The 27,998-nt window shown below is 42.0% G+C and overlaps 1 protein-coding gene across 6 annotated transcripts; it reads left to right on the plus strand.

Moving 5' to 3' along the window:
* The first annotated feature begins 584 nt into the window (after positions 1-584).
* UBE2G1 (ubiquitin conjugating enzyme E2 G1) lies at positions 585-27,971 on the plus strand. Of its 6 annotated transcripts, XR_012045465.1 has the most exons (8): positions 585-855; positions 3,570-3,802; positions 16,170-16,272; positions 19,359-19,456; positions 20,538-20,716; positions 24,498-24,621; positions 26,620-26,655; positions 26,777-27,971. XR_012045465.1 is itself a non-coding variant. In XM_072881824.1 (7 exons), exons 2-6 carry the CDS (start codon positions 3,586-3,588, stop codon positions 24,582-24,584), a joined length of 684 nt encoding a protein of 227 aa, XP_072737925.1. In that variant the 5' UTR covers positions 588-855; positions 3,570-3,585; the 3' UTR covers positions 24,585-24,621; positions 26,777-27,971. The 6 variants fall into 6 exon arrangements, 5 of the variants coding, with proteins under 5 accessions (XP_072737925.1, XP_072737927.1, XP_072737926.1 ...); XM_072881824.1 differs by lacking the exon at positions 26,620-26,655 and having other exon boundaries at positions 588-855; XM_072881826.1 differs by lacking the exons at positions 3,570-3,802; positions 26,620-26,655 and adding an exon at positions 9,655-9,834 and having other exon boundaries at positions 589-855.
* The last annotated feature ends 27 nt before the right edge of the window (positions 27,972-27,998 follow it).

Genomic DNA, 27,998 nt, shown 5'->3' on the forward strand with positions numbered 1-27,998 from the left:
CAGCAATCCTGCATGAGCAACTTTCACCCAGCAGCTGCTCTTTTTAGCCTGTTCTTTTTAGCTGCTCTTTTTAGCCCCTCCTCAAAAACTCACGTATTTTACTGGGTTGGGGAGATGGCTGCAGTCTAAGGGCAAGCAGGGCTTTGAGGAGGGACAAAATGCCCAGATAGCTTTTGTTACTTACTGCCCTGTATCTGAGAATAGTCTTGTGCAGTGTGGTAACTGAGGGAAGACGTGCCTCTCACAGGGAGCAGCCAGCTGTCCCTCAGAAGCCCCTCTGCCCTCAGTGAGGTGCGAAGCAGAGGCAGCCAGGAAAGCAGTCAGCAGCACAAGCACCGTGCTGAGGGAAGTCCTCCTTAGCAGTAGCTCTCTCCCTCCTTCCCTGAAGGCTAGGGCTTTAAAATGAGGGGGGGGCGGACCTTCTCAATATGGCGGCCGAAAGACGGCTCGCCCCGCCTTCCAGCCCCCCACATACCCTCTCAAGATGGCGGCGCGGAAGGGCCGGCGGCCGGCCGGAGTGCGCCTGCGCGCCGCGGCCCGGAGTGCAGTGAAATTCCTGGCGGGCGGGGGGAGAGGAGGTGGCGGCGGTGAGGAGGAGGAGGAGGAGGAGGGCGGCACGGAGCCACGGCCGCGCGCCCCTGCCAGGGACCCTGCGTGCTGTGGCGGCGGCCGGCGCGGAGCCAGACCCCCGGGGGGCGCGGTGCGGGCGGGCTGAGGGCCACTCGCCGCCGCCTCGGGCGCTCGCAGCACCAGGAGCCGCGCCGTCCCCGCCGCCGCTGGGACTCCCTCCCCGGACAGAGAGGGGGAGAATGACGGAGCTCCAGTCCGCCTTGCTACTGCGGAGACAACTAGCAGGTACCCGGGCTGGGGGCCGGCGGGGGGGAGGGAGGCGATCCGCCGCGGGGGGGGTGGGGGAGCGGCGGGGAGGGGAGTGGAGGCCGGCCTCTGAGGGGACAGGGGCCGGGGCCTGCGGTGGGGAAGGGGCGCCGGCTCGGGGAAGGAGGCGGGCGGCCGGCGGGGGGTGTGTGTGTGAGGGGGAAGGGGAGATTACGGCCCCCCCTCGCCGCTCTCATGCCCAGCCGGGAGCTGAGGGAACTAGGCCGAGGGGGGGAGGGGGAGCCTGCCTGGCGATCGCTGCCAGGGGAGCCGGGGGGAGGGGTGCGGAGGGCCGTCATGGCGGGGGGGAGCGCTTCCTTCGCTGCCCCCGTCCCGTCGGGGAAGTGGGGGTTGGCAACGGCCCTGCTCGCCTGTCCCCTCGCCCCGTGCCCGGCAGCCTCCCCGATCTCTCTTGCGGCCCCGTCTCCCCGGGGCGGGGGTGGGGGAAGAAGGGAGCCAGAGCTTTCCTCCCCGCAGCGTGGGGGGTGTGTGCGGGGAAGTCTCCGTGGTGTGAGGGGATGTTTGTCAGGCACCGACAAGAAGTGGAGAGGGAGGGCTCCCCCCCTGGAAACGCTACTTCGGGCCCGGGGTGAATCGCCCCACTACGCACACCTTCCTGTGGGGACCTGAGGTGCCCCCGTCCCGCCTCCCCTCCCCGGCTCCCACCCTCACCTCCCGTGCCCTGCGCCGGGGAGGGCGGATCGGGAGGGGGAGGCCGCTTCCCCCTTTGTTGTCAGGAGAAGAGTCGGGGGCTCTGCAGGCACTGACGGCGGACCGGGCGGCAGCGCGACCCGGGCGGGGGCGGGGAACGAACCCGGCCCTGGGGAGGGTGAGCGGGACTGCCTGCCGCGTGCTGCGGGAGGGAGCCCGCAGGGAGGGGCGAGGGGGTCCGCCGGGGGCGAGAGGGCGGGACGGGTGCGGGGAAGGAGGAGTTGGAGACTGGGCTCGGGGGCAGGAAGGGCCGGAGCGCCGGGCCCGGCCGCGCCGCCGAGGCGGCAGTGCGGCGGAGGGGAGCGGGCTGGCAGCTCGGCTTCGCGTCGCGAGTCGTCGCCGCGCCCCCGCCCCCTGCCTTTGTCCCCGGGCGGGCGGCCGTGCGCGCTGGCCCTGCCTGGGCCGCCGCCGCGGAGGGGACCTGGCTCGGCCCGGCCCGGCGGCGGCGCGCATGCGCGGGGCCGCCCGGGCGGCGGGGCGCACAATGCGGCTCCATGTGTCGCTCGCTGCCAGATTTAAAGAGAAACGAGCCGGCAGCCGGGTGCGGCGAGGAGCCTGCCGCCACTCCCTCCCCCGCTCGCACGTGTTCCCCCGCATCCTCTGCCTTCTGCGTTCCTGCGGCCGGGATAAAGTAATCCCCTCGAGAAAACGCGCAGGTCTGCCCGGCACCTCGGGCGAATCTGATTGCCTTTTTCGTCCCTTACGTAAAAATTGCTTCATACCCAGATAAGGAAATGTGTGCTAGGTGTACCTAAGCTCGGGCAAATACGGCGCTGGCTGAAGTTTGCTCAGTAGCCGTACAAAGGGACGGGGTCACTGAGTGGCACAGGAATTCCTGGAGGAGGATTTTGGCCTGAGACTTCAGTAATGTCTTTGAAAGCATAAGGGTGGAAAACAACACTGTTAGCAGTAAGGAGGTGAAGTTGTATAACCAGGTATAGCAAGCTAGATGATGTGTTTGTTGTACCTCCAGCACTATCTTCTGGTTTTAGCTGATGATAAGTTTGAGAAACTTCAATGTAGTTAACTATTAGCACAGGATTTTTTTTACTTCTTTAAGGTGACATTATTTAAAAAAAAAAACCAACAACTTCATACGTACTGTGGCTGCACTCCTGAACATAAGCATGCACCTCTTAATGCCTTAGTAACTACTGAAGTTGTTGCTGAGGTTCAATGAGGTGTCTGCATGTTTGGATATGCTAATAACACTAGGTATGGGCTTACTACAGGAGCTCCAGACTGGATTTGATGCGAGGCTTCCCTTTCCTATAAACGATCCCTCTAGGGAAGCAATAGCGTAGAGTAGTTGCTCTCTAACTTGATAAAAATGAGCATTTGGTAACCTAATATAGTTCTCTGGCTGTCTGGAATTTCTCTTTTAACCAATTAATTGTGCTTCATGAAAGAGAGTTTGACATTTAGCTGAAGTTTCTTGATGATAAGTATTAGCTGTCAGCTTCTGTTGTGTAGTGGGTTTTTTTTTTTGTCTTGTGAGGCCTTAAGACCTTCTGTGAGCGCAGGCTGGTTGGATATGTAAGTAGACCTGTAGATTGTTAGATTTGGGGGTTAACTTCTTATTACCGTTCTGCTCACTCTTTTCTGAAAGCTTCATGTGTAATGGTAAGAACTGATAAGCTTTGCCAGTTGCCCCTATAACTGTACTGATTCAACTGTGTTGACTCAAGTACTGCAACCATTTACATGTAACTCTTTTGTGGGGTTTTTGTGTTTGAAGTAATATTAGTGCCTTTGGTATCCTTTTACATTTATTAAAAAAAAATTGAAACCATATTAAAAGTGATTGTGTGTGTGCATACTTAAGTGTGTGGTGAGTACTGAAGACGAGTCTTGAACTCTTCAAAAGTCTTATTTGGAGTAACTAACCTGAGAAAGAAAACGGTTTCTTCCATATGTGATAACCTAAGTAACATCTGAACTGAGCTGAAACTAGACTCTGACACTGCTTTTTCTGATGGCAGGCTAATTGAAGTCGCAATGCAGAGACTGAGCTTCATGATGTCTGATCTTCCTTCCTTCCCTACTGCTGACTGTCTTCTTCCAAGTCTGAGCTGCTCCAATGTGTCCCTTTGTTTACACCCACACTACTTGTTCTACCTCAAAACAAAAATCAACATTGTGGTATTCTTTCCCCTGGTGGGGCTGATACTTCAGTCCTTCTGCTACATGCAGCTTTTGCATTATATCAAGTGTGGTGAGTCATTGGGTTGTACCTAGTGGTTGGGTTTTGGAGGACAGCGAACAGTCAGTGGATATGAGTTATGTGATCTAAACTAGTTTAAATTGCTCTAGATCACTCAATTTTCAAATTAGCATTATTCAAGCACAAGAGACCTCAAGTCGGAACTGTTAGACTTGGAGCAAGACATCCAGAAGTGGAGGGAGGTTGAAGGGGGAATCTGACACCCATATAATGGTGGAGCAGTTGAGGAATACAGAAATTCGTTAATGGGTGAGACCCTGGCTAGCTCTTTTCAATGCCAAGAGGAAAAAACAATGATGGGAAGAAAAAGGAATGTAGAACAGTAGTTCTCAGAATGGTTACCTGTGCGGTAACGTGGATGGTCTCCCATATGCTTTGGTTCTTAATAAAGGCATTATGGGGAAAATAGGTGTCTATGGCATGTAGCACTTCAGTGAGTTGTTTTGATTCTTGAAGACTTCGTTAAAGTGAAGGTCAGCTGGTAAGTCTTCTTGGTTGCCAATGAGACTTAAAATCAAGGGTCTTATCAAAACACAGAATGAAACTTGTCAACATAATTCCAGGTTGCTCCAGTAAGTGTATGAAGACAGACTTGTATTTTTTTCTGGAGCAAGCTGCCTTGTATTGTAACTTGAGCAGGTAGCCAGTACCACAGCACCATATATGCAACATGCTTGTCAACTTAAGAGGCATGTTCTGGATGCTGATGGTGCTCTAAGAGGAGGGATATTTAATGACAGTCACAAAATATAACTTCAGGTTAGATGTGGGTTGGTTTGGTTTTGTTGTTTCCCCACCCCCCCCAAGTAGCTTTACAGTGCCTTTGCTAATAAAATATTGAGCTACATTACCAGGGAATTAGTATAGTAGCTGTTTTTATATTGATGTGTGGTTGCCCCCATTTAGGCACAAGAACAGTTCAAATAAAGATAGTCAGGACTTTGGGTAGTTTTTATTTGTTTTTTTCTTAAGTGTTTAAAGGAACTGCTGAGTGTGGCTCTCTTGACTACTAAAGCCAGTTAGAGCACTAGTCTAACTAGCTTGAGCTAAAGGGATGTTCTCCTCTATGGATATCTGTGAAGCTAAATGGCTGTTTCTTTGCAAATCAACTTAGCTGTAAGGTCTAGCAGCTTCTGGAAATATCTTAAAATTCAATAAATGTATTTGTTCTTACAGATGTTTGTTCTTTTTTTGAAGGAGAAAGGCAGTTTGTTGTGGATTGGTAATAATGTGAAATAGAAGCCATGACCTGTCCATTTCCTCTTATGGGTAAGGTGCAGGAAAAACTAAAAGAATGAAGTGCCTCTGAACTTCCAAAAAAAGCCAACAGCAAGTATGTAGATTGGTATAGCACTAGATTAGCAGAGTTCACCTGCCAAGGGAGATGGGGGGAGGGTAAGCTGTGTTCTCTGTACAGCCCCAAAACTTTGTGCTCTTTAAAAGGAGGCAGGAGACAACTGAGAGTGTAAAGCTACTCTTCTGGTCTCCGGAGCTGTCAAGCCCAAGGGTTTTGCAGACTGAGCCGTTTCTCTGAATGCTATTATTTCACCTTTCTGCCAAATCCTTGCTAACAGAGACTTGTTAGAGTAGGCAGACTTGTCTAGTTCATGCAGCAGAATCATGTAGGGAGGATGCAGTTAAATCAGTAGTACACAGTGGAACCAGAAGTGTGAGTCCTCTAACATAAACATGGATCACTGAAAACAGGGGAATAACCATGCCCTCATTGGCTAAAGTTGTATTGTGTTGTAAATATTCTCCAACTTAGGATACAAAAAAGCCATACTAACATTTTTCTCAAACATGAGAAACATGGCATTATGTCAATTTAAAGTGTATACAGTTCCTAGTTCAAAGTAAAAATGTCTAATTAAAAATTAACAAGTTGTGAAACTGTATTAAATACTTAATGTGACAGTTCAATGATTTTACTGCTTTGTGTGGAAAGATCTTGTAGTGTAATGTTGAGCTAGTTACATTTCTGGCAATTACATAGGAATTACTTCTAAAATATTCGAGTAGTGAATTCTGAGGGGATTATGGAATTAAGATTGCTTTATAGATCGAAGCTGAGATGGCATATCTCCTGGGTGGCTGGTGGTGCAAACCCCCTTTGTTTACAGTTTAGTACTGGCTTACAGTATGTTTGTCTACAAGATAATAATTTGAGTGGCACTGGTCTGAAGTATTAAGTTGATAATAGTCTGCCTATTAGCTTCCTTGGAGAGGTTTATTTCTATGATCAATAACATTCTGTATTATCCTGAATAGTTAAGGCTCCAAGGTCCTGCACGTCAAACTTAACTTCAGTATCACTTAATGCAATAACCCCCCTTGCCTTTTTTTAAAAGGACTCTTTCATATTTTTAAATAACCATCAATCTTCATTGCTCTGATGCTTTTTGGGATGCCTAGATACAGCATGTGTGTGCCACTCACCTTAACACTTTTGCAATGTAGGGCCCCATTATAGCAGATAAGATAATCCTGTTTCTTGTGAGAATGTGTTGACAGAAGCATCAAAGCTACCTTGCTCATGCTGACTTAATAGATAGTATCATTGCTAAAACACATGCCTTGTTACAGTGACTAGAGTCTGGGCAGTACAAGTGGCCTGAATTTCTGTTGCACTGCAAATAACATAATGGATGTGACTTGTAGCAAACTTTACTAGCTGCATGTTAGTTTTTCAAATGTTCCTCTTGCAGAAATAAGCTGAACTCTGCCTCTTCAAAGAAAAGAGTATTTATGAAAGCAGTCACGAGCAAAAATTCAGGGATGCTGGCAGTTCTGGAAAGTGAGGTTTAGCTAAACCTCAGAATGGAGGGGCTTGATGAAGTCAACCACTTGCTTGAACGGGGTGAAGCAACAACAACCTGCTTCATAAGCTTACCCCTTGATGGGGCACCCATAGTCACAGCCAGTTGGCTCTGGCTAGGTCAGCTTACTAATCTTTCAGGGAAAGAACCAAGCTTACCATAAATGATGGCTTCTTTCCGTTTCTGCTCCCCCCAAACAAGGCATTGCAAGTTACACCAAAGTGTGGACATATCTGGCAGTAAAGTGACTTTGTTCTGTTAGAGAATGGTGGAATGGGAGTGTGCTGCTGGAGATCCTGTAAAATAAGGGACAAATTAAAACCTATTGAGAAAATACTTTCATTTGAAGAATTTCTGCTTTATTGACAAGATCTTTATTTGGAGATATTAAATAATCCAGATCCCACTAAAATGTCTTGCCTTGTGTGATTGATAGTGATTCCAACTTTAGTATTAAAGAGCTGTCTGCTGCAGAAATGTAAACTGTAAGGATTTGATTTGCTATAAATGTCTTTTTTTGGTTTAAGAGAAACTGATCTGGGATAAATCGAGTGAATAGTCCTCAAATAAAACCACATATTAGAACTATAACTGATTCTGCCTTGACTCTTCTATATCTCTGACTTTTTTTTTTAATACATGGAAGACTTGGAACAGTACATGCGTATTCAACTGAGATAGGATTACTTGGTCCCTTTTGTGGTTGGTATTGGTATAAGGTTTTTTTTCTTCCCTCAAACTCCTATTCTAAACAGTTTGAAAATAAGTGAACTTTGCAGGTAAAACTTGTTTGCCTCAAATAGGCATTCTGCTAAATTTTCTTCTTCTAATGTGATTAATGCAACCTCTGTTTTGATCTAGATGTTGTTGTTTGCCACCTGTAAGGCTGGGGTTTTTGAAAGTCTTTAAGCATGTGGCATATTCTGCAAAAGTAAGCTTCAAGTATTGGTATAGAATAGGGTGGAAGCATTAAAAAAAAAAAACAACAAACAAAACAAAAATAAACAAAAAAACCCAAACCCCAAAACAGTGTTTTTTTCCAGCATAAAGATTGGGTTCTAATGAAGTGGAACTGAACTGAAAGGTGGCTGCTGTTCTGAAAGTATAAACTAACCAGATACTAAAAATGAGTGTGCCACGTTAGGTGCCTGGAGAAAGAAGCAGGTGGCTTGGGTGAGGAAGAGGGCATGTAACTCTCGAAACTCGCACTGTCTGCTTTTTGTCCCAACGTATGGGAACAGACTCTGAGTAACACTTCACATGCAGGCCTGTGCTATCACCATGTTGCACCTGCCTTGTACTTCAGTTTTCAGTGGTGTGTGGATATGTCAGTAGACTGGTCTTGGCAAGATCTTTCACTTACGGAATCTAGTAGGTCTGAGTTTTAGGCCACCCTGCAAGCGTAAATGTTCATATTTGCTCTCCTTCCTACTCTCAGGTCCAAGGCATATCAGGTGGAACAGAGATCAGATATCCAGACCTTGTAAGAACACTAAGTATAGCAATCTAAATGAAATAGGATTCCATAAAAATAACTGCTCTCTTGGGCATGAGTGTTAGCAGTGATTGTACAGGCTTAAAATAACAGTGAAGACTTTTTGATAGAAACCCTTTGTAAAGGCTTTCACATACAGTCTTTCAGTATGTGAATTGTTAATTAAGGGAAACCTATTTCCATGTAGCCCTCACAATACCTAGTATGCCAGACTGGCTGGTTTTTTTTAGTTGGCTTGCACTTGGTGCTAATCTAAAAGATGATGCTGTCAGGAGTCACTTAAGAGAAACGTCTTAAAACAATTCTGAATAACAATGTAGCTCAAATTAGGACATGCAAACCTGTTATTCATATTATAAGCAAGAGGGAAAACAAGCTGGAAAAGCGTCCTTGACTTGCACAACAACTTACGCATATGAAGAAAGCTTCTGATGAACTCTTCAGATGTTAACATCTCCCTATGGCATAGTCTTGTGACACAGACTTTCTAGTGGATTTCCTAGAATCATAGTCTATTCTTGTATGTAAACCACATGCACCCTAGAGCTCTTAGCTCTGTTCAACAGTGCCATTTCATGACTGATATATACATGACTGCTCAGAAGATACTTGGATGGAATCTTTTTGTAGCTTTAGTCTGTTGGTAATTTGCAAACAGCTGTTACAAAGTTAATTAACTTTTCCTGATGTCCATTCTAAACCCAACTACATTAATATGACTGGCACCTAGGATGACACTTGTCTTGCCAAATTCTAGCAGTTGTATGCAGTAGACATCTGAAGCTCTGTAGGCCCCTTTGTAGGGGAGAGAAGTAAGTACATGTAGAGTGTGATTTATCTGACCTGTTTTTGACATCTGCTTTGGGATGAGATAATCATGGAGTCTTGGGAACTACTTAACCTGATAAGGTCTCTTTTGAACACTTCTGAGAGTGACAGTCTCAAATACAGGCAGATGCATGTACCCACCTAATACTTAAGTGGGTATGTATGTACCCCTGACTCTTAAGAGTGGAAACATGCGTTGGACACTGAGGACAAAATGAAGGTGGCGTTTCTAGGATACTGCATGTGATAGATGAATGTGGCCCTGTGCTGCAGTTGACTCTTTACAGGCAAACCACTGAATGTTTCCTGGTGAGATACTTGCTTCCTTTCAGGTGTGGACTTCAGAATTGGGGTTATTCCAGTCCTTTTGACTATCCTTGTTCTTCCCTTCCTCATACCGCTTCTGCCCCAAAATTCAGACCTTACTAGGAATTTTGTTTTAACAGACCTGTTCAACCTCCATTTTAACCTGGGTGATGTAACTGTGCTAGATTCTGATGTGATAGGATGCTTCAAGCAGTCTAGCCAAAGAGGAAACAGTTTATCTCAATTTCTAGCAAAAATACGTGATTGATATTAATTTGAACATATGTTCTAAGCTTACTGCTGAGAATCTTAATTCTGGAAGCATAACTATTTCAAAACTTTAAACAATACTATAGAATTCAAAGGATTTCATCAGTATCTTTTTTTATTTCCAGTGTTCTGTGGAGGCTGATTTGGACAGAAAAGTAACTTGAACACCACCTTCATCTTGAGAGAAAAGACTTGTGGGCATAGTAGGCACACTGAGCTCTGCAGTTACTTAAGTTACTGAGTTGCAGATATTTGTTTAATGGCAAACACATCGGGGGAGGGGGAAAGAGACCTTTCTGTGCATGGTAAGTGTGGGATGTTGGAAAAGGACTGGCTTGAGTGTGTGTACACAGAAGGCTTCTATGTATGAAGAGTGCTACAGAAAGAAAATGTCTCAAAATAGGTCATCTCTATTCTTGCCTGTCTTTACTCTCAGGTAAAATGGTGCATGGGAACAGATCATGGGCTGAGTAAAAACTGGGTTGCCAGGTCAGATTGGTAGCTGGATATCTGTGGTCTAATTGAGACTGTGTGAGAGAGCTGGCTTTGAGACCTTTAAGCTGAGATCGATGTCTAAAGGAACATTGACAAAGTCTATCAGTGGCCACCGCAATGGAGTTAAGGGAGTATGGGAAACTCCTTAAGAACCAAGACAGTACCAAAGACCTGCAAGCTTCTGATTAGTGTGTTAAGAGTCAGTTTTCAACTAAATAGCTAACCTGAACTTTCATTTGTCGGTCTTCAGGTATGTCACAACTCGTGCAAACATGGAGCTACAGAACATACACAACAAAGAAACTTGATTCTTAGCTTATGCCTAGAATAACAGAACACCTTACTAGTAAAAGAATTCCAGTCGCTATCTAGTCAAGTTCCTCTGGTACTATAACCTTAATCCACAGACCCATAGTGGCAGTTATAGGAGCTTCTGCCTCCTCACTTTGGGCTAGTGCTGCTGTCCTCTTGTTTGCAGAGCTGAGCTGTGGCCCTGGCTAGGAAGTTGATCAGGCGTAAAAACAAAAATCAAACAAGAACCCCCCAACCTTGTCCTCCATCCTTCCAAAACCTGCTTCACTGGGCAAATGCTTGGAAGGTACGACAGGTGTAGCTGAGGAGATGGCAAGCAAAGCATGTTGATGCAGCAGTGCAGGAAGCTCTGTAGCACTGCACTGAGATGATTTCTGTGAGCAACTTGCCTGTTAATGCTAACTATACAACCCTCCCTACAAATTCTCTGAACTGATAGGAGAATTAGATTTGTAGAAGTCTGTAATGCTGCCCTTATCAACAGGGGGTGATGTGTAGAGCACTGGAAATCAGTTGCCAGGCTAAAGTTGAGAGTCAAATCTAGAGCTGCTACTGAACTGATTGGTAGAGATCTCTCTAAGACAGGTTTGTCTTTACTGCTTCAGTCTGACTCCAAAATAATTACAATGTCCTTCTGAGACTAAAACTATTCTGTCTTAACTGTTATCTTATTTGTCACTGCCAAAATGGCTACCCAGAGTGTGTGCATATCTTGTGCTATGTTTTGTCTGAAACTTTGGATGAGCTTGTGGAGCAAGACAGAACATGATGAAAGTAGATAATATGGAGAGCTCTGGGAATACATCTTTGCAAGGAGATCATGTTACTTTATCATTATCTCAGCCCTAATCTTCTAGAATCGGAGACTTACAGCTGGGTATGCAGGCAGAAAGGAAAGTCTTAGAAATCATAACTGACCTCAGTTAAGTAATGGAACTGTATGGAAGTCACGGCTTGGAGTATGGAGAAGAGTCTAGAACAAGGATTTTCAGTCTGTACAGTTGTTAGAAGCTCCTGGACTAGTGCCGAGACCCTCAAAAAGCAACCAAGACAACACAAGCCTAAGGTATAGCAAATGTAAACCAGTGGTATGGCCTGCTTGTTCTGGGAACTGTAAGTCAGCTAGATGATTTCTGCAACAAGCCTTAGCTAGAACTTGGGCTGTCCGGTCTCTGTTTTTATGCTGGACTCAGTCCACTGGCTGCATAAAACTCAACCACTGTGTAACTTACTAAAGAGGCTGCTATTAAAAATAATGTAGAAGCTTATATTTTTGAAAGCTTTGTTCTGTAATGTAGCTTAAAATACTCTGAAGTGTTCATATGCAGTGGCTGGCTGTGTGAAACGTCAAGCTGAAAAGTTTAGATGCCGTACATAGCTGCTACATGTAGCCATGGGGCTGTTTCTGCTTAGTCATTTTTGTTGACGCCGTTTTGCTTTTGGATTGGTGGAAGTCTCTTGGCGCTTATAAAGGCAGTTTTAGTGAGTGTGGGAACATCAGTAGCTTGGTGTCAACTAAACACTGAAACTGGAAGCACAGCTTATGGTACTGAGTTGGCTCAAGTTTAAGGCAACGGTAACTTAGTTCTGCTTTAGTAAGAGCTAAACTGCTAAAGGAGCACTGTGTTGTGTTGGCAGATCATGTGGGAGACTAGCCATTGGACATTAAAGTCTGTTCTGAACTTAAACAGCTCTGTTGGATTATGGGCCTGTAGTCTTCCTCATCTCCCAAATCGAGTATTGATTCAGGACTGGGATTAAAGGGACTGAATGTCTAATTTATAAGCAGCCACAGGATTCTTTCCCCAGTATGTTGCTGCTCGGCAGCTGTCCAGGTTTGTGCTGCCTTGGCTGTCAGCCGCTGCTGGAGCTGCGAAGGACTCTACCTGAAACTGCTTCTAGAGTGAATGTAAGAATTTTTTCCTGGGAAGAAAAATTTCTATTACATTAAACTATCAGAAATGCAGAAAATATTGGCAGAAATACTAGACCATAGTGTGTAATATATAGTAGGAAGTAAATTGCACTTACTCAGGCATGGACATGATGGAAATGTGTTAATATACTCATTTACTTTTTAAAAAGTACAGAATATCTTTAAACAAGAAATCTCAAAGGAAAACTAAGTGTTGAAAAAATAATGTGGAGGGATTCAGTTCTTCATAGGTGTCTGACTTCTCTGCTTTTCCGTGACTTGTAGGCTAGCTCTTCAGCAGGGCCTGGTAGAGCACCTGCACCAAGGGCTTGTTCCCTCTCCCTGCCTGGGGGAGGGAATTGAATCCTTTGTTTTATGAAGCATACTGACCATCCATGTGTTTGTCTAGGAAAACTCTTGTTCAGGCTGCAAGTAGTTAACTACTGTAGTTGGTAGGAAATGACAGACACAGAGAACAGGTGTCTCACTTTCTGGAGTGCAGTGTCAGTGTCACCAGAGGCTCTGGTTGGTGGGCAGAAGTCCCTCTGCCTAGCAGCTGACTCCTGTGGCTCTGAGCACAGTGTGTGTGTGCTCCTTTCTTGCCATGGTGGCATCACTATTCATCTGGGATTTTGGTGCGTGGATTTCACTACTGTGTGAGTCTCAACTCATTAAGAGATAGGTGGTACTACTAGTTAACTCTTTTGATATGCAGCATTGGTATATCCAGGGGAAAAAACCAAACAAACACTAGGCTTCAGTGTTTGCAAGTTTTAACGAGTAGCAACTCTTCGCTACCCATGGCAAAGCAGCCAAGGATGATGTTTTTCATGTCCCAGTGCAAAACTTTCCTGAGATTTCCTTTTCTGTCTGCCAACTAGCCATTAGTTGATGTTCAGTTTAGCATAAATAATCTGGATGGAAAACTCATTTTAACTTGCCTATGGTAATTCTACATACCTCTAGTGCAGAAGGTGCCTGAGCTTATATCCATTGTTTTACCTCAAGTGAAAGTATTTGTGCAAGCAGTAGCTATTTGAACTAAGCTACAGTATTGCTACTGTGGAAGGAAAATGAGAACCTCTTACAAGCAGAGACCAATGCCACCTCCTGTAAAAGAAGTAACATCATGATTTGTTTTATAGGCAACCTCCATTAAGCAAATTTCCATAACTGCTGTAACTGAAGGTTTTTGTCAATGGCTGTCCCTTTCATAGTTTACAGATTTTCTGCATTACAAGAGTTGGCATCCAGCAATCTTATTCCTTCTCACAAGATCTCTTGCAATATAGTGCTGCAAGGTCTCAAGTATGAGTCAGAATGTAAGAGCTGGCTTTCATTGGGAACAAGTACATGAAAAATGTTTCAAAGGGCTTGAGGATGAAAAAAGTTATTTGAGGCTGAGACAGATGTAAAAAGAAATTGAAATAGCACAAATCACGAAATAGAGGAAAAAAGTATATGTTGGACTCAGATAGTGTGGCATACTTAGGTAGAGAAGCATGCTGAATTTTCCAGAGTTTTAACTTCTGGCAGGCTTGTTTACAGTCTTATCACTGAGGAGTGATAACTAGCAAACAATAAGGAATCTAAATGTGAGTAGCTTGAGTTACAGCAGTTTACACAGAACTCAGCACAAACCCTTTTCTCCCTGTGGAAATGCAGAAATGAGGGAACTTGTGTTTTGGAGGCTTAAATTCAAGTTTGAAAGTCTTAAGGTGAGATGCTCAAGTCTAATATTTGCACTCTTTCTGTTGACTTCTGTAGCTGTTATGCTGGCTATTCTGTATTACAATACTAATATAATAGCCAAAAAGATGATGTAAGTGTCCTGAACAGAGGTGGCTTTTTTGCACAAGCAATAGACAAATTTCTTTTTATAAAATCCTGCATGAAAAAGCAGGTTATATTCAGCTACTAATGTGGTGGAACTCTTAATATCTGATGCTGGAGGAATGTCTGTAGTAGGGAGGTAGTAAGGGACTGGTGAAGTCTTCACTTCATGTGAGACACTTACCTAGTCTCTCTGCCCCTTTCACCTAAAATTAAATAGAACTGTTACTCAAGCTCATGCAGCTGTTTCCACAAAGTTTCATAGATGTCAGAGGGTGAAAACCCGGTCTGCTTAGTGGAGGTGTGGCCATGCTATAGTTTTTGGTTTTGAAGCTTGCATCTTGGTTAAATAGCCTGTGACATTACCTTTTGTTTCAGGCATTGTCTTGAGAAAACATGATTTGGTTCAATACCTAAGTCTTTGTCCTGCAACTTGGAGAGTGAATGGTTGACCTCATCTGTTGACTAAACCCCTGCTGAGTAGGTTCTAAGAAAAGCCCTTCCAATCCATTTCTTGGGATTTTAGCATTGAGTCATCTCTGTGGATAAATTTGACTCTGAATTACCAGGGGCCAAAGTTGGTATTCCTGCTATCTACCTCTTCAGGACCTCAGTCCTTCATGTGAGCTGAGCACTTTCTTTTCCCCATGTGGACTTAGACTCTTCTGTGTAGGGCTTAAATTAATTTTTCTTGCATTTTTTTAACCAAGCTTTAAATAGCTGAGAACTTAACTGGCAAACAATGACTGCAAGCTTATGGGCAAATCAGTTTGGACTTAATGGTAGCCTTTTCTCCATAAAGGTATGAGGTTCTCACTTGAAGTTTTTCTGCGTGTATATGAGGGCATTATAAGGACCTCTGAACTGAAGTCTGTAATGCTTAGAAATCAACAGAAAATACAGCTATTGGGTTTACAAAGAGGGAATATGTAGACTAACTGTACTGTGGAGTATAATAATGAGGACTGTATAATGTCTGACAAGATTTAAAATAAGTGCAGTAGTAATTGTAAAACAAAATCCCTAATTTAATCTGGAAATTACTGACCAGTTGAAGGGATAACTTTTCCTTCCCTTCCTCTATCTTAAATATCCAAGATCCATCAGGACTTTACGTACTGTTGGAAATGCTGGATCAAGTATTTCAATTTGGCATCAGTAGGGCATTTAAATTAGTTTTTGACACAAAGCCATTGGTTAAGACATGTTCTCTCCCTCCCACCCCACCCCCACCCAAGCTGAATTTTAGGCAGAACTCATTTGAGGTGTTTATTTCCAAATCTTACACTTTTTCCTGGAGCAGGCTGAAAATGGAAACTCAGTGGAGTCTACATCTAGGTCTGACTTCTGCATCGCTATTTCCAGATAAGCCTTTTATCTGGCAGTAGCTATATGAAGTAGCCTATAAACTTAGAATCCTGTATTGCTTATCACTAGTGGATAAAACTGTGAAACAAAAGAAACAAACAAAACAAAAAAAACCCCAAAAACCTAAACAGCATAACAGCTTGTCTTCTATGTTCTCTTCTAGTAGTTCAGAATGTAGTAAATCATTATCTCCAGAATGCACTGGGCACAGGTCTCAAATGCTTTCGGATTCTGAAAAAAATCATTTAAGGGAAGTAGGATGTTAGTTTTAAACAAAGCATAGTGTGACTTTGTTCTTCTGTTAACATTTTCTAGAGTTAAAGGTAGAGTTCGGTTTAATCTGGCTCCTCAGGGTTCTTATAAAGCAGTATGGCTTTTTTATTAGTAGAAAATCTGTTTTCTGACTTGTACACCCCCCCACCCCCCCCCCATTGGTACCTTATTTAGGAGACCATGTCCCACAGTTCTGAGTTATTTTGGCCCTTCTGCTCATGATGTACTTCAGTTTTAGAATCAGACTATGGGTTTCAGCTCTGGCAGCATGCTGTTGTGTGTGGTAGGGAGTTGAGGATACTCACCCAGGCCATAAGTCCATCAGTAGGCGCCAAATCACTGAAAGTCATGGGGTGTTTTGATCACGTATAGAGGCATGAGCAAAAACAGCGAATGCATATCGCAGACACCTAAAGTCACTCTTAAATTCTTTTTCCTACACAGAGCTCAACAAAAATCCAGTGGAAGGCTTTTCAGCGGGCTTAATAGATGACAATGATCTTTATCGATGGGAAGTCCTTATTATTGGTCCTCCAGATACACTATAGTAAGTACTGATACTTATACAGAAACTTAAGTGAACTTGGATTTACTAGTTGTAGTTTGGTCTAAGTGAGTAGAAGTTACCTAAATCTTCATGCTGACTAAGTTAGGTAATACTGTTCTGCTGCTAGTAAAATACCTGTAAATAGCTGGATTTGCTATATAGAAGTTCTAAACTGCTTTGCTCCCTTGGGAAAATGCAACACTGATCCCTTTGTACTTGTGTAGAAATGAGAAATAGGCTATACTTAGAGGCAGCTTCTGTTTTCTTACACATCTAGGTAAGGCAGGTATAATCTACTCTTTGCTGTTGTTGCTGTGAGGCTCTGGTTTAGCTGATAGTACAATTTTAAACCATTACAACTTCATGCTGGTGATTGTAGGAAAATATTCAAGAGGGATGTAGTTGAGGAAACTGCAGCAGACCATAGAATTAGCTTCAAGTCCTGTCAGTTTGAGATGGGGGAGCTTCCTAGTGTGACCTAGAGTACCTCAAGTGTTGATCAAATTTGAATTGCTGGCAAACCTTGCACAGAGGGCTTCAAAAAGCTTATATGTTTATCCTAAGGACTTGGTTCTTTAATTGACATTTGAACACACAACTATGCAGTTCATACAATAACTCCTTTTACTGGACTTTAAGTTTGCTGTTTTTTTGCATTGCTGTATACCTGAAGCACTCTGGCACATGCAGTGTGGATTTTTTTGGTGTGTTGGGGTGGGTTTTTTGGGTTTTTTTGGAGGTGTTTTTTTGTTTTTAAAAAGGGCTCTAGCTAATTGAGAGAACAATTTCTCTTTCTCAAAGAGTTTATATATGATCATCTACTCTAGCTCCTAGGAAAAGGTTTTATGCTCAGAAGAGGTCAGTTTAAAGTGAAGATGAACTCTGTTCTTCTTCATTAAGCTGTTCCAGTGGTAAATTACTGATACAGAAAGCCTAGTGACATTTACTTGAGGTCAATTTTAGTTCCAACATGAAGTTGTTGTATACTTCTGTCTGCAGACTTCTGAATAAATACTTAAGCACAGTAATTGAATTGCTGTGCTTCTCCTCAGGCTCACTACATTGTGATTCTCAAGTCTTGCATGAGATGAATTCTCCAACTTCTGTTGACCTCTTTTGAACAGTCTTGTAGTGGCTCCATTATATTTTCATGGCCATTTTGTAAATACTGTCAGTAAAGAAATACTGCTTCTAACTGAACCTCTTCTTACATGTTAAAAATGGCAGTAGCATTTTTTTCCCCACTTCAATAAGGTGCTGAGCTTGTTTTGAGGCTTTTTAGATGAGAAGCTCTCTTCTGTTCCAGTCTCTAGTTGCTGCTGTTCAAGGTAGCATTATCCTGAATCCTTCCTCCCTGGTCTGTTTTATGATGACAGTAGAACTTAATAGTTTAACTTAAGCAGGTGGTTCAAAATTTTCAAACTTTAGTCTCATTCCTGGTCCTACTTTTACTTATTCCAAGTTTACCTAAAAAGACTTCAGAGTCAGTGCAGGACTCAACTGACAGAGACCCCTTTATCAGGAATATTGCTTAAAATGGCACTGATCTCCCTTAATTGGCAGCTGTATCTCATTATCTGATTTCTAATGTGTATCCAGTTAAAGAGCTGTATTTATATGTAGTTGATGAGGGGCAACCAGGGATGCCATACAGCCTAGTAGCTTTAGGATCTGTTTCTTTAAAAAGGGAAAGAAGAACTTTCTCACTTTGAAAGAAGGGACTTAACTGGTTTGGGGCTATCAACAAATGTAATCTAACTCTCCTTTGTCTTGACTAGTATGGATGTTAAAATAGCCAGTGTTTCTGGCATTCTTACCCTTACCAGAATCAAGGATTCTTTGGAAACTGCCTGCCTTTTCTAAAACTTGTGGAAAATGAATGCTGTGGGTTCAGATCCTCTCAGCTGCTTTATTTTAAGAGCCAAGCCACTTGGATCTAGTGCTTTTTGGGTTTGGGTTTTTTGAGACACTTGCTAGAATTGCACATCTCTGGTTAGTGGTGGTAAAACTTGTTGTTTTCTCAGTAGCCTGTGGGCTTGGGATACTGGCTCCTCCTCCTTTACAAATAGAGGGGGAAAAAATTGTACTGAACAGCTTTGTCTTTTCTACACCAATTCTTTTGTCTGCATGGCTACTGAGGAGTAGCTTGTCATACTGCACATCTCGTGCCACCTTCTTTGGAGGTTATGTTCCAGTTTTTGTAATCTCTGCCTTTGCAATTTTGAATTTGTTACAAACTTCAATTACAAGGAATGACAGTTACAGGGCAAATGTTATAGTACTTACATTAGCTAAGTGTTCCATCTATAAGGCTTTCCATTTAATGTAGCCTTCATATTTTTCAAAAGGGACTATTCCTGGGTATTGAAACCTAGTTATTTTAAAAAAAAACAAAACAACCAATAACAAATGGTTACCTTAGTTAAATATGGGCCTGTAACTTCACATGAAAACTGGATGTCTCTTGTCTATTATTGTTTCTCAGTTTAGTGAGTAACTGTAATGCAGAATACCTCACTGTCGTGTCTGAGTCCCTTTAGCTTAGTGTTGAAAAGGTAGCATTGGAAGCCTTTTTACAAAGGAATGCTGTAGATATAACTATAAAGCTTTTTGTAACTTTTCACTGAGGCTCACTGCTGCAGACTGATACCAAGAAATTAGGACTGAGGTGTCTAATGGAGGGAAATAAACAGGTATCTGCTGGGCTGTACTTGAGAAGGGGAGTTACTGGCAATATCTTTTTTTACTGTTAATAAATGTACTGGGAGGAAAAATGTGAGTTGTAATTCCAGATGGTGAATTCCTTGGCAGTTTTTTGATTTTTTTTTTGTGTGTGTAGCTTTTCCCCTCTGGAACATCATCCTAATTCTAAAAAAAGATACAGTGTTGGGGAACTTGCAGTATCTTGTGAAAGGATCTTTTCAATGTAGAAACTCTTTGCATTGCATATGGAAATGATGGTACTGTTAATTACTAACATGATGTTAAGCTGTGTGAGGGGTAAACTTAGAGCTTTTGATACATCAGTAAGTTCCAATCTTCAGCTTAAGCTTACAAGAAACTCTAAGATATTTTTGATTCCCCAGTGAAGGTGGTGTTTTCAAGGCTCATCTTACTTTTCCAAAAGACTATCCACTGAGGCCGCCAAAAATGAAATTCATCACAGAAATCTGGCATCCAAATGGTAAGAAATGTCAAAGTTTCAATTTCTTTTTGCATTTAAGAACTAAAATGCAGTGAAGACAAATGGATACATTTCTGTTTGTGTTAGAAATATGAAACTCTGTGTTTACTTTGCCATCTTCACTCCATAAAGAAGTAATAACCATGGCAGAGTTTTCAATAGTGCTGCTCTGAAAGGCTGCTCCTGAAGTATTTTCAGAAGCTACTGAAAGTAGCTTCTTGAATTCTTGCTAACTGTTTAGGGATCTTTTTCTTTCTAAGTGCGAAAATCTGGTGTGAGGAGAAACTTCACTTCTTCTATAGCTGCCTTTTGTTATACCTTCAAATATTTCATCTTAGTATTACTAACTTGGCAGTTCAATATAGAAGACTCAAGGTTGTCCTCCTCCTGTGAAGCATGAAAGGAAATAACAGCATCTTTTAGTCCCTCCAAAGAAGACTCCTCCTAATATTTGATTTACTTATGGACTGCTGGACATAGATGGGAAGGTACAATAAAATGGAAGAAGGTTTTTACTGGGAAGGAGGAATGCTCTTCAGTTTCTGAAGTCATTATTGAAGTTGTAGATGTTGAAAGCTGGGAGGAGACCAGCACAGTGCTCCCATCATAAGGGACAGAGAGACTGTTTTGATGCTGTGTCAGTTTCTGCTCTGGAAATACCAGAGTACTTGTCAGGCAGTTTCTAATTCCAGCAGCTTAAATCGTATTCCAATATATTGCAGTAATATCCAGCTGTTGCTGTAGGGAAAAAAGTCACTGTCTCATTTGCTGAACTTAACAGCAAAAGCTTTAGTGGAAGCCTATGTAAATAGTCTTGAAAGTTGCAACATGATGTTAGAATTAAGTTCTTCCTCCCTGTGCCTCCTCTCTGCCAGAGGTCCAGGCATAATAGCAGACCTCCACCAAGCCCTATTTATTACAGATTGAGTTCTGTAATAGTTAATTACTTTCCTTTTTTGTAAAACATCTTCACCGATGTGTTTTCAGACTAGCTGGAGTGAAGATTAACAGTTCCATAACTACCCTGAAGAAACGCCAGCGTGTTGTTCACTACTGAAATATGCCTTGTTCTATTTTGTAGTTGACAAGAATGGCGATGTCTGCATTTCAATTCTTCATGAGCCTGGAGAAGACAAATATGGCTATGAAAAACCTGAGGAACGCTGGCTTCCCATTCACACAGTGGAAACTATAATGATTAGTGTTATTTCTATGCTGGCAGATCCCAATGGTGATTCTCCTGCTAATGTTGATGCAGCGGTAAGATTTTTTTCTTGATCTGCCAATTGTCTTCAGTGTAGAAACCTAAACTTGCAATGGAGTTTTCCTTCTAGTTTGACAAACAGTACAATAACTTTTGGAAGAACCTTTTATATCACAGGCTAAGGCTGCCTTTTTGTTGGGAAAAGCAGTCATGTTGTGAAACAGAATTAGTAGTTAGCCCTGGGAAATTTCTTACGGATTGCAAGGGACAGATTTCATAGGCAGTGGTTTAATTTCTTCTATGCAATAATGCATTTATTATAGTAAGAAACTTGTGCACAGAGGTGCTTAATGGGTAAACTTCATGTCCTTTAGTTTTAAAAAAATTCAAGGAAGCTGGCTGTAAAATCCCATGTGGCTATATACATGTAGCAGTTACAGCTGCCATTAAGTTTAGCTGCAGAAGTTAACATATATTCTAGAACCTTTTTTGGTTTCTAGTATGTTATTAGTATAACGCAGCAAAATTTTTTGTCTTGGAAATTAATAAGCTGTTAACAAATTTATTGATTTGAATGGAAGGAGAAAATGTGGTGGGGTCCCTCAGGAAAATTATGTTGTGACTTTTTGCATCCACCTCTCTACAGCAGTCTTCCTGGGTCATGGATGAAAGAAGTAGGTTTGACTGTGTAGGCCTGTGCTCATAGAAGGTACTTGAAAGCTTCACCGGGCATCTGGCCTTCGACTCTGGAGGAAGTGTTGTCCCAGACTAGAGTGACTGGCTAAGGAGTGAGGAAGAATGGCCTGGTTTATAGTCGAAGACCAGGGTGAATCTGCAGTAAGGATTCTGTCATAAGTGAGATGCAAGTGTTTCACACAGCATAGTGTTTCTGGAGCATGGCCTCTTCTGTGTGGGTGTATAAACACAGCTATCAGCTCTCTAGAAGAGCTGCGTTTATAGCAGAATAGCAATTAGACTAATAACTATTTGTGGTGGGGAGGGAAAAAATTCTCAGTTCTGAGGGGAGTAGGGCAACAGACTCGGGTCCCATTCATCTGAGATACGCCAACGTACTTTCCTTTGAATTACTCTAGAATTGTAGATCAGCAGTGACTAATACGTGATATCCTCTCACAAAAGAGAAGTTCTAGGTCTTTTAACTGGGATAGTGAGAAAAAGGGAGATAGTAATCAGAAGATGCGAAGCTTTCTTAGAAGCATGTTAACCTGCTCTGTCAAGCTAGCTATACCTTCCCAAAGTAGGTGGGAGTTTAGTTTCCTGACGCTGTACTGAAACTTCCTGACGCAGTTTCCTGATCTACTGTACTGTTAGTATTTCCAAAGGTGGTTGAGGTCTGCTGGGAAATCATGATGGGAATAGTCCCATGTGGAACAAACTTAATGGGAAGAAAACAAAACAAAAAAAACCCCACAAAGTTGTAGTGAAGAATTCCCTCATTTAGCATTATTTTGAGTGTTGGACCTCCCCATCTTGTGTTGCATTACTAGTGGAAACAAATACCCAGGACACATGGACGTTTTCTGCTGGCAAACCTGAGAGCACTGGAAGGAGCAAGGTGTTAATGAAATGCTAAAAGTACAATTAGAATTCCTCAGTTTACAGACTCATGTATGTTGAATGTAGTCGACCTAACACTAGAGAAAGCTTATACTTCCAGCTATGCTTGTCACCTTCCTGGCATCTCACAAGCTTTTTAATCTTGCTGTAGTGTGCTCTACTCTCTGCCAGCCACTTCAGGAGTGAATTTTTTTTTTCCTCAGAGGGAGATTTTTAGATAGAAAACTATGAATTTGTTTACTGAAACCTTAGGGTAAAGGTTGAAAATGTTTTAATGAAACACAGCATTTTCTAGCCCAGCTTGAAAGAACAAAAACTTAAATCTGAATCCAACTGTGAAAACAGGACTGAGGCATCACTGATGTAACCTTTGGATGCTAGTAACTATTTTTCTGACTGTGGTATTAGGTGTTCCAAGTAACTTTTAAACTTAATGTGGTGCTTGAGCAGCTTAGCATCTCCTGCTGGCTTGTAGATTGCATCCTCTTCATATTAACCAGAACATACTCATCAGGGTAATGAAGAATCAGCAGCTGATGTGCTTTATTCTGAGCTGCTATCAAAACCTCTTTTATTTGGTTTACAAAGTACAAGTTTACTGCAGCAACAGTATTTGGCAGTTACTAAAAGATACTTTGTCTGTTTTCATTAATTTCTAGTTTTAAATGAGTCTAGAGGATAAGGTGTTACAGGCAGGTCACAGCATTATAGGAGCAGGGGATATACCCGCTTCCTGGAAAAATGAACTATGCATGTTGGAGTACTGTCTCTTGGAGTGGGAGAAAAATGAGGGACAGGAGCCTGAATAGGTATTGTGAGAAGCAAATAGAACGGTTCATGACCTAAAATAAGAGTTTTGGAGAGGGTGCTGTCAAATTGGAAACTTTACTTGCTATTCAATTCTGAACACTTGTTTCATAGAACTACAAATATAAAAGGTAGAAACAAAACTAGGAATCTGAAGCTAGGAGGGCACAAATTCAATGCTTTTCTTGCCCTTAAGCCATGTTTTGTAAGCTGTCCTATGTCCCAATCCAAGAAACCAAATGCTTGCTGTATTAATTGCTGAAAAAACAAATTAATTAGTAGCCTTATTTGTGCTTTCACTGGAAAGGTAAGACATGCTGGGCTTTCCAACATGGTGACTGGCTAGGTGAGCTTGGAGGTGGTGAATGTTAGGATATACCAGTTAGCCTAATCTTCTCTCACTCAGGTGTGCTACAATCTTCCCTCCAAGTAGGGGGTGAAAAGGTGTTGTGTGCTAGGTTGCTTCAGGTAAAACAGTGTGGGTTTTTTAACCCCTTCCCCCACTCCTGCAGTAAGAATATATTGCTTATCTCAAAAACTAAGAACTGTAGAACTTATTTCATTAAATAAGGGGTTCTTCATATTTTCCCACCACTTCCTTGCCAGTACCCAACATGTCAACCTTAGTCAGAGTGTATGATGCTCCTGTGCTTTCATCTGAGCTTGCGGTGAGGCTGGCACAAAAAACTTAAAACTGACTGTGCTTTTTCCTGTGGTTTTTGGTGATACCATGGTGTGTACATCTTTGGGTTCAGATTTACCTCTTGCCTATCTTCCTGTTCATATTTGTTCTTCATCTATGCAGTTCTGAAATCAGATACCTGTCACAGAGACCATCCCCATAGGTGTGCTGAGTATTCTGTTGTGGTCTTCTTCCTGGAGCCAATATCTTGCAGCCATATCTAACTAGGAGGTGTTTTCTTTAAGGATGTTGCTGTGCCTCTTCTGAATACTGTGACTTCTGTATTTCTATCCTGGAGTGTCCTGGCTAGATTGAGAGGGAGTTGAAACTGTCCCAAAAATCACAGAATAACTACTGGCTCCACAGTAGCTATGTACCTTTTTTCATCACTGCAGTTAAAGACATTTTCTCTAACCCATAACGATAGCTTGTGGTCTACAGATTGAGTTTGCTGCTACTTTGCAGGCTGAAGTGAATAGATTTTGACCTAGACATAGTGAAATATTTGTAGCCACCACGTTAGTCTTGGAGAACGCCTAAAATCCAAGGGGGAAAGGCTGCATCCTCACTGTCTTGTGAACAGCTTGCATAGAAACCCAGAGCAAGCTTTCAAAAGTCCTGAATGTCACAGGTTTTCAGTGACTAGCTCAATGGTGGTAAGCAAATTTAGGTGTTGACTAGATGGCTAATGTCTAAAAACACCAAGAGTCTTCCTAGAACTTGTACATTGTTATAGGACTGACATCTGAAAGCTGTCTATTCAATTACAGAAAGAATGGAGAGAAGACAGAAATGGAGAATTTAAAAGAAAAGTTGCCCGCTGTGTAAGAAAAAGCCAAGAAACTGCTTTTGAGTGACACTTATTCAGCAGCTAGTAGCTTCACTTTTTTCAGGGTAAGTATCCTTCTAAAGTCAAGTCAGTTACCTGAGTTGAGGATTTCCTGCCTAAGTGTTGCTGAACTAATTTTTTTTATTCCTCAAAAGTGCAAAAAAACCCCCAGCCAAACAACCTTTCTTCTCAGCTGCATGATCTCAGTGGTGTTCTTTGGCTGTATGATACTAAAGACTAAAAGAATTTTCAAGTGCCCCTTGAAACAGCCCCTTCTGCCAAGATCAGGGAACTTCTCTAGTACTCTTGTATTTATGCTGTTCAGAAGTTGAAATTCTCTTTATCAGTATTCATCCTGCTTTATTAATAGTGCTTAGGGGTTACTAGAGCTATAATAGAAGGGAATAATCATTCTTTCATTGTTGTGAAGAACACTTGTTTGAATCTTAAAAGCATCCTGTCTTGCTATCTCAAGTTCATATATATATATGGAGTTTATCTTGCAGATCTTGGTGGCATGTTGCATGTAGGTTTTAAATAAGACTTCAGTGAGGTTGTTACAGACCATTTGGAAAGGATTGCTTCAGATATTTATGGGAATTTTAATAGAAAGTCTAGTAGCCTATCAGAAGGGATCAAGTTGAGATATTACCCATCAATAATATCAAGAAAGGTGGTGTTCTTTTCAGCAGCCCAAAAAACTTTTTTACTGGGGAAGGCTTAGGAATAGCTTCAGAAAAACAGCTATATTCTGCTTGGAAACTGAACTGTAGCATATCTGAGAGCCTGGACAAGTTTTGACCTGAGAGTAGCTGACGTGATATTTACACTTTATGCCACCCTGTTAAAAATGAGTTTCTGACTCAAGATACTTACTCTAATTTGAACAACCCCATCCTAGTTTTAATGGGACTTTTTTCTTTTTACACAATAAGCTCTTGTAGAAAGCTCTGTATTAAAATGTGGCCATTAAATACCTGGCCTTTGGTCACTTTAAGCTTGGTATGCCAAGGAAAAACTTCCTCCACTAGCTAATAATTTCCCACTCTTGCTTTTCAAAGCAAAACAGAGCTTCGTGTTGAAGCTGCCCTTTCTTAATGGTTGGTTTGGCAAATAAACTACTCTGACCCGTTTGGCTGGAGAAGCCCAAAACTGTATGTACTAGTTAGCTTCAGTGTACAAAACTTGTGGGGGGAAGAATATGGCACTGTATGTAGTTTAAAGGGGTTGTACTGTCTGAACAACTAGAACAGCTTACTAAATGCTCCTGCTAGTTAGTTTTTATTCACCAAGATTGTACAGGAGATACTTCCTTTCTTACACTTTTGTAAGAATTGGGGGGGTTGGGGGTGGGGGAGAGCTCCATCTGTGACAAACTAGTACTGCAGTATTTCTTCTCTGCAGAAATGCTTTGATTGAACAGAACTTTCTCCAGTATAGAGAAAGTATGAAGTTGCTTAACATTGATCAAAAGACTAAGCAAAGGAACTGAATGTCTTGTACAACTGCCTATAACTAGAGTGTAAGAATTGTTAATGCAGCTGACAGTTTTTTCTGTCTTGGAGAAAGGGAGTAACTGAGTAATGCTCCAGAGTATCCTTAACTAACCTCAGCTCTGTTGCCATGTTAAACTTGGCCATAGTGAAACAATGCTCATGACAAATATTTAAGTAATTGGCTGTGTTGCTTTTTGGAAGGCAAAAGCTTTTCTGAGTCCTGGTGACTCCTCCTAAGTAAGTGATGGGCAATGAATTGGATGAGAAGGGGCCACAGAGCTGGTTTCAAACAAGTACAGCCTGACTTGGTAGCTGTGGTGTTATTGCTTAATGAAGTACTGCTGTGCCATTTTGTACTGCACTTGGCTGTTGAAGCAGCATCCATCATTCACAGTAAGTGATGCATGGAAGTTTCAATGGTAAATCTACAAGTGTTTAGCCCTGTGTGTGAATAATCAAACTTTTACACGCTATGCACTTGACAAGCAACGTGAGTAACAGGAACCTGAAAGTCTGATAGTTGAGCTTGGATACACAGTATGCTGAACTAACTCAAGTCTTTCTCAGGTGATGATTTTGGATTTATGCATCTTCTGTTTAGAGGTATGTAAAGTTCTTGAACAAGTAATTATTATATTCCTTGAGCTTGAAACACTGTTTAACATCTTTAAAATAATTGAGGATGATGAGGGGTTTTATTTTAATAACTGTAATTTCTTTGTAGGTCTTCAATTGAGAAACATGGCACTGTTTGTTTTTTTCCTGCACTCTACCCACCTATTGCTGGACTTCTGTTGTTACAAGTTGGCAGACACTGGCTGGAACTGGGCTGCAATAAAACATGCCAGTTATCAATGCTGACAAGAGCCTAACAAGTGCCAACACAAGATGATTACGCATTTTGAAATCTAATGAACTGCTTTAACCTTCAGGAAGAATTGTAAAGATGTGTACATAGCACAACATGATCCGGATAATATATATACTGTTCATGTACATCCACAAATACACATTGTACCAAATAATGCTGTCTGTAGTTAGGAATAGAATCGTGTAAATTCTAAAGATTTTAGCAGGTTTTTCTCTCCCTATTCATTGTTTCCTATCAGTTTAAAAAAAAAAAACAACAAACAACAACTTGTGAAGCATGTCAAACTAAAACCAATTAGGATAAAGTTGTGGGTTTTTTTTTCCCCACTTTAATTTTCCTTTGACCCCCTAAGGCTTAATTAAAATCTCTTGCTTATTAAAGTTTAGTATCTCTTTTTTTTGTTTTGTTTTTGGAAATGTGCTCCCTTTTATTTCCCCCATCAGAACTTAAAATTTTCCTAATTAAACCCTGAAACAATTTGCTATCAATTACTTGTGTCTTCTTTTATGATGACCTTTGTAGTCTCAAAGGTGCTTTTTTTTCCCCACCCCCTTTTTAAACCCAATTGCACATACTTCTTGAATTGGGTATAGCAATAAAACTGGCCATGGAGCACCCTTGAGCAGTCTGCTGGATTTTTAACTTCCAAGGGACTTGAGTGCTTTCACTGGGAAGTTCAGTTGACTAAGTTAGTCCAAGATAGGAATGAGCTGCTTTTTATGGGTGACTTTTTTTTTGCCTTTTTCATTGCCTGTTTGTGGGGCGGGGTGCGTGTGGGGAGGCTTGTTTTTTCTCAAGGTTGAGTTCAAGCATGCACATCTGTAGGCTTTCAAATGACTAACTTCTGGGTTTGGTATAAAAAATAGTTTCCCTCCTTTTCCCTTTTCTCTCTTCTGTGGCCCTTCATATTCTTTGCCTTCTACTTCAGAGTTTTCCTCACCTAATGTACAAAGAAAATTGCGATGTATATTTTCATGTAATTTGATTTTTGGAATTCTGTCACCTTCTGTAGTGAGTTCTTCCAAAATATAATTTTTTCCAATAATAATGTGTCAAACTGGCTGTCTTGAGTATC

The sequence above is a fragment of the Ciconia boyciana genome, chromosome 17 (genome assembly GCF_034638445.1).
Source record: "Ciconia boyciana chromosome 17, ASM3463844v1, whole genome shotgun sequence".
NCBI classification, from domain to species: domain Eukaryota; kingdom Metazoa; phylum Chordata; class Aves; order Ciconiiformes; family Ciconiidae; genus Ciconia; species Ciconia boyciana.